The sequence below is a fragment of the Poecilia latipinna genome, unplaced genomic scaffold (genome assembly GCF_001443285.1).
Source record: "Poecilia latipinna isolate Pla-1442-1.1 unplaced genomic scaffold, P_latipinna-1.0 Scaffold308, whole genome shotgun sequence".
Taxonomy (NCBI): Eukaryota; Metazoa; Chordata; class Actinopteri; order Cyprinodontiformes; family Poeciliidae; genus Poecilia; species Poecilia latipinna.
This window is the reverse complement of record NW_015112924.1, coordinates 283,459-292,687: the sequence shown is the minus strand read 5'-3', so window position 1 is coordinate 292,687 and position 9,229 is coordinate 283,459. Positions and strand designations below refer to the sequence as shown.

Below are 9,229 nucleotides of genomic sequence, written 5' to 3'. Positions count from 1 at the left end.
TTAAATCTATTTGGTTTTTTGCTAAATAAACCACTAAGAGCTGTAGCGTAATTACACATACCATCTGTGTAGTCTCACATATTTTTAGCATTCAGAAAATCTCCATCGCTACTGAACAACCCATATTTAATAGTTTATTTTTTCACTTTAAACACCTTTGGCTATTGCATTTAAAAAGTTGCTTTATTTGAATTCAGCATTTCTTCTGTTAATAAAAACATTGTGTGCTTTTCCAGCTACTTTTCCTTTGCCTTCCAGCATCGAAGAATGTTAAAACGAAGTTCGGAGATTAATTTACTTTTACAACTTTCTTTTTCCATCCCTCACAGAAATCAAAGGTTTCTACGTTTGAGAAGATGTGGGCCTTCATGAGCAGCAGGCCGAGAACGTCTCTGGTGAAGTCTGTGGAAGACGGGGTTCAGAGGGTGCTGAAGTCTGACTATGCACTCATTACAGAGTCCACCACCATTGATTATATCACTAGGAGAAACTGTAACCTGACACAAGTGGGAGGGCTTATTGACAGCAAAGGCTACGGCATCGGCACTCCCCTCGGTAAGACTTATGAATAGCCTCCAAATTGCATTGCAGAGCTCCAGCACTATGAAAAATTCAAACCTTTTTCGTAAGTTAGGTGTGCTTTTTGTGTTCCCTGAAAGATGAGGGCAAGAGAAATAGCCCTTCGATGCAGTAGGTATGCAGGGTAAAAAAGACAAAAAAAAAATGTAGCTACTCGTCAAGACAGTGTGCCACAACGTGTTTATGAACCTTATTATCGCAGAGTCCAGCTGGAATTTCATCAAAAGTTAAATTGACCTTATGTTGCTTGCAGGCTCGCCATACAGGGACAAAATCAGCATAGCAATCCTCAGCATCTTAGAGGATGGGCTTCTCCACGTTCTGAAGGAGAAGTGGTGGAGCGGAAGCGGCTGCTTGGATGAGGAGCGTCGCGAGACGGGCCCCATGGGGATCCAGAACCTGGGTGGTATATTCATTGTGCTGGCATCTGGTCTGGTGCTGTCTGTCTTTGTGGCAATTGCTGAATTTATCTACAAGCTGAGAAAGACCACCGAACGTGAACAGGTATATATCTCTACAGATTATGAATTTTAAAGAGCATTTTCATGAATTTATTCTCACTGTGTGGTTTTGAATGCTGGTCTAAAGCATGATGTCACATACTGTAATTATACAGGGTTAACCTTGTATAATTACAAAAATAAAATGCCATGGTAGTTTGACTTAGAAAACATGAAGGAATGTTCTTATAGAGAAAGCTTCTAGGCCAAAACAAAACTTCACCTTCTGACTACAATTTTGAAAGATGTTTATATTGCCATATCATAAAATCATACCTGTGCCCATCATGTCCTGGATTACTTTTCTCTAGTTGGAACTTGGGTTTTGTCAAGGTGCATTGAATCATGAAATATTTCCAAAAATAATGCAGTTTTGACCCCAAACCTATAAAACCAGGTTACTGTGTTTGATTTTTATATTTAAAGTGGAAAACAGATGGAGAATTACTTATCCTGACCTCAATTTTCATTTATCAGAAGCATGGTATTTTATAAGTGTTGTACGTTTGAGTTCCTCTGTCTATGAATTTCTTGTTTCAGACTTAATTGCAAAAATGAATTAACTTTATAATGCTATCCTTATTTATAAAGATGCACCTGTATTTTTACAGTCGCTAGGAACCATAGCTATTCTCATATGATTCTTTTTCTGCATATCTTAAAGCTAATGCTCTATTCATAGCTTTTGATTCAAAAAATTCATAAAGGGATTTGCATGCCTTTCTTTGACTAATCCCTTGGAGTACTTGGCCTTAGCACCACAACATTTACTCATTTAGCTGGCATTACTACAAATTGGAACAGGGAATTAATCCATTATTAGTCATTGGAGATAGCAGAATAGCATCAACCCCTTAATGGCATAAATCAATAATTTTGAGTCATGCTGTGTGCATTTTTGCATGCATTTCTGTGTATTATGTGTTCAGTGCCACTGACACAGCGATATTAATGAGCTATGTGCATACCACATGTGGTGGTGAGGTTGCAGTGTAACATTAATGACAGCCAGGCGCATATACACACAAAGCTATTAAGGCAACATGAGCACTCCACATCCATTTCCTGCTCTTTAGACTGTAGACACCCTCTGCTGTCAGAACAATTTAAAGCTAAGGCATTTACCCCCCGTCCCTTTCCCCTCTGCTCCGCGTGTCCCTCCCCGGATCCTCCCTTTTTGCCCAGAGGTCTTTGTGCAGCGCCATGGTGGACGAGATCAGACTGTCGTTCACCTGCGAGAGACGGGTGAAACACAAGCCTCAGCCACCGGTCATGGTGAAGACGGATGCAGTGATCAACATGCACGCCTACAACGACCGACGACTCCCAGGAAAGGACAACATGAGCTGCAGCACTGGGATGGCTCCTGTGTTCCCCTGACAATGTGTTCCCCGCAGGGCAAGAACCTCGTGAGCAACATTTCAGGGGCGGTGCCGGAGCCCAGGGACAATGGCATAGACGGGATCACCAGATACATCATTAACAACAGTGACATGGGTACACTTACAAAACATGGGCAACTCAAATTGGCAGCATCAGCCACACAGGTATGACAGACACCACTGTAATCAACACTACAAAAGATACTTGGTTGTGGTTGTAAAGGTTGTGCAAGGGGCAGAAAAACAACCCGACAAAGGAAACGGTACACCCAAATATGAATCAGTTTGAGTCTGATGTTTACATATGTACCACAAGAGAAAACACAATATTCAGTGGACCCTGAGTCACTTAAAAGATTTAAAATTGTATGTGAAAACATAGCCTGGCAAATGAAAAAAAAAGGCTTTTTGAAAATGGCAATAAATGACTTTGATACAGTTCCAGAAGGATAAGGGAGTTTTGTTATAAATCATGGTTATATATGAAGTTCTTTTGTTTAGCCTGTTGATTTCCACAAAACTGAATGACCTTTGGCAGCAGAAAGTGTTACCTCAAATATGTACAGGTTCAGCTGGGTGTCTGTGTCATTTAGTGTTGGCAACACTGTGACTGGTAGAACCTACAGCAAGATGTGAAACAGTAAATTTACATCTGATGTAGCTGTGATGTGTACCTAAAAATAGTATCATACAAAAACAACCGTAATCACTTATGCAGAGTGGATTGTGGACACATCAGCTGTATATTAAAAACATAAGATTCTAACTTGGGATATTTGACATGATTTTTGCCTTTTTTTTTTTCAAGGTTCATTTTTCTTTCAAATTACTTTGTACATAATTAGATTGTTATCAGATAACATGTTGATTGCCAAAGACCTGACCATTCAACAGATTTATACTCAGAACATCAAGAGCCAGAGTTGTTTAATAACCAGGTGTTCAATTAACAGTGAATTGGAGGGGCTGAAGTGGGACATTAAAGGACTCATTCTCCAGTTTATTTGCTGTAAGAGGCATTCAAATCTAACTATCTGCGTCTGGTTATGGCTAGGCATAGCTCACTATGTGATCCCAATTATATGATAACCTGGAATAAAGAACACCAATCAGTCATACAAAAATCTGACACTAAAATGGACAACAAAATCCTGTAAATTTTAGTAAAAAACAGAATAGCAACGCATATTTTTATTTGTACTAAAATGACACTTCAATTTTAACAGAATAAGACGATCTATAGCATTTCTTGACTATCTTTTTGATTTTGATATGTAGACTAAAACTAAAAATAGGGTCATCACCTGTGAAATTGATCATGGATTTTTAAGTGCTTTAATTTACACCGCCAAGGCATAACAAAATGAATACTGACAGGTGAAGGCAAGAAAACTGATTAGAATTTCAACTTGATACTCAGTAGCGGGTGAGATAAATGTGTAAAGAAGTGAATATTTAATTTATATAGTTGCTCCATACAAGCAGGAAAATGGGGAAGCGAAAGAATTTGAGTAAGAGTCTAAGAAGGGCCTAATTGTGTTGACTTGACAACTGGATCAGAGCATCTACAAAACTGGAGCTCTTGGTTTGCAGTCTGCAGCAGACAGTTTCATTTTAAATTGTCCAAGGAAGAAAAGTGATGAACTGGGACCACAGTCAGTCGAGACTCATTGATGCACATGAACAGAAAAGGGTAGCCTGCTTGGTCCAACAGAGGTGCTGTGACTCAACATGTTAAAGAAGATAATGCTAGTTATGAAGGAAAGGTGTCGAGAATGTCCAACGCATCAGGGATTGTTGAGTAAGAAACTGCATAGCTTCAGATAAGTTTGGGTGCCCATCCATTTGCTGACCCCTGTCCACTGCCTCAGATCTGGAAACAGGACAGTGGAAGACTGTCCTGTCATGGTTCCCCTGAAGGGTGTTTGTTTTTATTCTTTTTATTTATTGTTTTACATGGATGGCCCTTTGCCTTGCCTATCTGGGAAATACAAAGCACTGCAGGAAAAAAGGCAAGCCTTGGGCAATGTCCTGATGGTAAACTTTGAGTTCTGGGATCTATGAGGTTGTTGCTTTGCCATGTACCAGTTACTCAAGCATTCTTGCAGACCATGTGCACCCTTTCATATAAAATCAGTTCCCCTGATGATTGTAGGCTCATTGAAAATGATGCTCCATGCCACAAAATAAAAAAAAATGGTTCTCCAATACTTTGATTTATCAAATTGCCCTTCAAATTTCCCAGATGTCAGTCCAATTGAGCACCTGTGGCATGTGTAAGACAAACAAGTCTGACCTATGGAGGCCCCATCCAAAAGTTACAGGACTTAAATGACCTGTTGCTAACATCTTGGAGCCACATACCACAGCAGACCTTCAGGGGTCTAGTGGAGTCCATTATTCTACTAGTCATGGATGTTTTGTTTGCAAAAGCAAGACCAACCCACTATTTGTCATGTGGCAGTAATCCATGATTTATTACATACGATATCTATTTTCTATATTATTCTCCTTATAGCGGAAAACAAATATCACACTGATATTAGCTAGTGGTCTACCTGGCTATTTGCTCTTGTTGCTAATATGCAGTTGCTAAAAGCTAGCTACCCTAACAGGAGGGATCATTTCTTTACAGCTTTATTGTAAGAAATGAAAAATTATTGAAGCCGTCTTTTGGCAGTGTCCAGAAACAGGTTGGGGAGGAGTGGTGTTCCATTGAATGGACCAATAAAAGTGCTGGTTACTCCAGAACTGTCTGAACATTAAACGGTAAGCTACTTTGAAAAATTTGAGTATTTCTTGTCAGTCTTCTCAGAAAGTGAAACATATATTACATAGAATCATCACATAAATAATGATATATTCCAAGCCTTTGTTTCTTGAAATTTTGATCGCTATGGTTTAAAGATAAAGAAAACTCAAAATTCACTGCTTCAGAAAATTTGAATATTGTGAAAAAAACATTATTTAAAATTCCTGGTGTCTCACAGTAATTAGCTAATTAACTCAAAGAACCTGCAAAGGTTTCCTGTGCTTTTAAAGAGTCTTAATCTATAAAACGACTATTTCTTTTTCTGAGATGACTGGCAAGAAATATTGTACTTTTTCACAATATTAGACTTTTTTTTAGATCTAGCTGTCGTATTATGGATTAATGGAATGATATTACTGTAACTTGATTATTAAGATTCAGTATTCCTTGTTTTCAGTAAATAATCCATACCTAACCCAGGCATTGCAGCTTTGTCATGTAAGCCCTTACATTTTCTTGAAACATTGTCCTTTATAATGCCGTTGTCCTCCCAAGTTTTCGTGAAATGACAAGTCTGCACATAAACTAAGTTATATAAAGGAATCTCTGTGATTGGTTCTCTCTGATCTTGAATAGCATTTTTCTTCAGAAAAATGGTGATTTTGGAACAGATGCAATTTATTTTTAGTTTAATGACTTTTATGTCAGTGGGCATAATATTCTACAAGGTACAGTTTATGGACAAGAGCCACAACTTCAGTGCCCCCCTTTCCAAACTGTTCCAGACACAACACTGTTGTTGGCTTCATTTCTGTAGTTTCTCCAGTCTTCACCAAGTATCTTATTATTTTTTAGGAAACATGAGTTCTGTTTTATATCAATCATTTTTGTGGGCAACTTCAAAATTCATATTGAAATCCTTGGTAGACTCACTGATCGATGCCCTAAAGCAGAAACACTCCTCCCGCAATGTTTCATAGCATGATGTCTCCTTAAGCAAGACTTGTGTTGACTTTGACAGTTTCCCTTTGGATGACTTTGCGACCATTTTGTAGTTGCTAGTGCCACTGCTTTTTCCTATGTTGGATTGATTCTGAATTGTATTGCACCAATTAAACATTCAAGGAAGTGTGGATGCTTGAAAAACTGCAACTTCAAAACTTTACATAGTGCTTTTCTTGTCATACCGTCCACTAAAAGCTCTTTTACAGTATAAGTTGCATTTGCTCAACATCCCAAACAATGTCTGACTTGTGATTAAATGTTTTGCCAATAGACACTTTGATCAGCATCGACTAAAACAGAGAACATTAGATAAGGTTTTATGTTTATCCATCTTATTCCTTCAAGCTTTGAAAACATTGAACTTTAATTGTATTGTAAAATGAAAATAAACTCTCTGTAGACACATATGTAAGACATTATGTTTCAATACTGTTACAACTTTTATACCCTAAATAAGGGTCATCATGGGTCGTGGATGACCAGCCTAGGTAACTCATTGCAAACCAGTTACATCAGAAAAAGTATGTCTAGCTAGCAAAACAAATTTTGTTACTTCAACTTCTGCTACCTTCCTGGAAATAGCACCAACAATCAATACTATAGCAACAGCTCTGGGTGGATATCTTAAGGGAATGAGTAACTGGTATTTACTGAAAGTTAAGTGCATTTAATCAGGCTATATTCATTAAATTCTCAACTGCTCTTTGGTTGATTGTGACCACAGAGTGCCTGGATGTCGCATTTTTTCAAACACATTTTCAAACCCTTTCCATGTCAGGTGTAATTTACAAGGTTTTTGAAAATAACTTATAATTATTTTATTTTTGCAAAATGGAAGAAAAAAAAGAGACATAAAAAAGGCTTGGGTTTAAAAGAAAAATGAACCACTCTTGAAGGGGATCTCAGAATAGATGATTGATCGGCTTAATTACCTGATGTGGACTTTTGCTGAAAGACTGTATGGTAATTTGAGAAAGAACAGTCAATTATTCTTGTGTTTGTTTGGACTGTAATGCCTATACATTTTTATCTCCAGCAAAATCACCCAGAATAAAGATTGGAGGAGTCTGTAAGATGCTATTATGCTGAAGCAGAGAGAACATTGAACCTCTGTGAGGTTTACATTGTCAATACACAGTGACAAAAGAGAGAAAATATCTATCTATGATTCAAGGAAACTTTGATCTGTAAAATTTAGCATTGGTTTGGTAGAGACTCGCTGTATAATTGTTTATCGATTCTCTTCTGCTAAGTAGAGTATGTAGATAAGATTGGCAGGAGAAGATGTATTTTACTAAATTTATACAGTTATATATTCATTCTGTTCACAAATACGTTCTAGATGCTATTTATTTCATCTGGCCACTTTACCCTTCCTCCCCACTTTGTCCCGAATCCACTTCCCCCAAACCCCGTTTATTTCATAGAAATACGTTTGAAAATGATATATTGGATTCTTTCCTATCTAGATGAGAACATGTATGTAAATCGTCTTTTATGATGGCTAATATATTTCTATATGGTGAAAATGAAGCGGAGAGATTGAGCTCCCCTAAGAGTTCAAGGGATATTTCCTCAGAGTAGGCGTTTCTTGTGTCAGTGGACCTTTATTTTTCACAAATTCCCCATTACAACCTGGTCTAAAGTATAACTGCTGCTGATCTACGGTTATGCTATTGTACCGTCACACCGATGTGTACTCGAACTTTTCTTGCAGGTGATTAAAAGACTTTTGAGACTCATTGTACAACATTTCTTTAATGTGTGGCAGCAACAATACCTGAATGAAATTTTGTTGATTCTAACATGGCTGCTTCAGTCCATTTGGTTACTGAATATAAACATCTTTTTTTAAAAATAAATAATGTGAATAATGTCATTTTACACAAACCTGTAAGAAATGTGAGAGAAAAGTAACAGAAAATGTAATCTACATAAACCTGTTCTATTACCTGTGTGTGATAAATGTTTTTATTTTCATCCTTTTTTTTTTCATTTTTACCTTTTTTTTATTTTCCTTTCTAGCCCTAACGCTTCTATCATCTGGCAAAAAACCCTCCCAAATATATGAGAAATATGTTGGTGCCAACCAGGGTTTTCTTTGTGAACATACAGACTTTCTATGAATATAGTTTTTGTAAGATTTTGCTAAGAAAACATGAAAAAATTATTGAAAAAGTGGGGCAGGTGTATTTGTTTTCATTGTAACTGTACGTGTAAAAAGAGCATCTTAATAATACACTGGAGGGTTTCAGCAAACTACTATAGAAAACTTACTGAACTATTCTTTTTAACACACTGTGAATAATTTAATTGTACAGTTTGCTGTATGGGTTAAATGAAGTTTTAAATAAAAAATACAACCTACCTGTTCTACTGATTGTTGTTATGCGCTGAAAAAAAGAAGAAAAAAGAACTAAGGGGAAATAAAAACACATTATTTGGACAATATTTTGGTTGTACTGTATGTGAAGTGGTGTCTGTGTTTACAATTGTAGAAACAGTTACAGCAGTTTCACGTACAATGTGAGAGCACATCATATAACACAAAGAGGAAACTGCAGTAGCAAATACACTATTGTTTATTCTAAATGTTATTCTAAAGTGTAAAAATCTTCAGCAGAAAACCAAGTTGGTAGATCATGCTCTGTTTTTCAAGCTGTGCACATTAAAGTAGATGGGCATAGATCAACAAGTGCCAGGAGAAGCAATGAACGAGCTCCTTCTCTGCGTCTCATGCAGCCCGCACTCTACCGCAACAACCCCACACACAAACAAAACGATACCCTCAAAACAGAGCTGCTTCTGGGGGGGGGGAAGGGAAGACAAAGAGAAATATTGTCATGTAAAATGCTTGTAGACGATACGTGCTGTAAATTGGTGTTTTATACATAAACTGAACCAAACTGAAAATAGGACGATGATGGGTGACAATCCTAAATGAAGAATCAAACCTTATCCTTCTGTCTTCTTGAAGCTTTGAAACACTTTTACTACTTTGATTAGACTTT

General features: G+C 37.3%; 1 protein-coding gene across 2 annotated transcripts in view; it reads left to right on the top strand.

The window, feature by feature from the left end:
* grik3 (glutamate ionotropic receptor kainate type subunit 3) overlaps nucleotides 1-8,612 on the top strand; it is a 149,568-nt gene extending 140,956 nt beyond the window's left edge. For both annotated transcript variants that reach the window (XM_015034672.1, XM_015034673.1), the window contains exons 14-16: nucleotides 330-555; nucleotides 833-1,083; nucleotides 2,267-8,612. In XM_015034672.1, the coding sequence (XP_014890158.1) occupies nucleotides 330-555; nucleotides 833-1,083; nucleotides 2,267-2,632 (843 nt within the window). In that variant the 3' untranslated portion in view covers nucleotides 2,633-8,612. The remainder of the gene's footprint in view (nucleotides 1-329; nucleotides 556-832; nucleotides 1,084-2,266) is intronic.
* The last annotated feature ends 617 nt before the right edge of the window (nucleotides 8,613-9,229 follow it).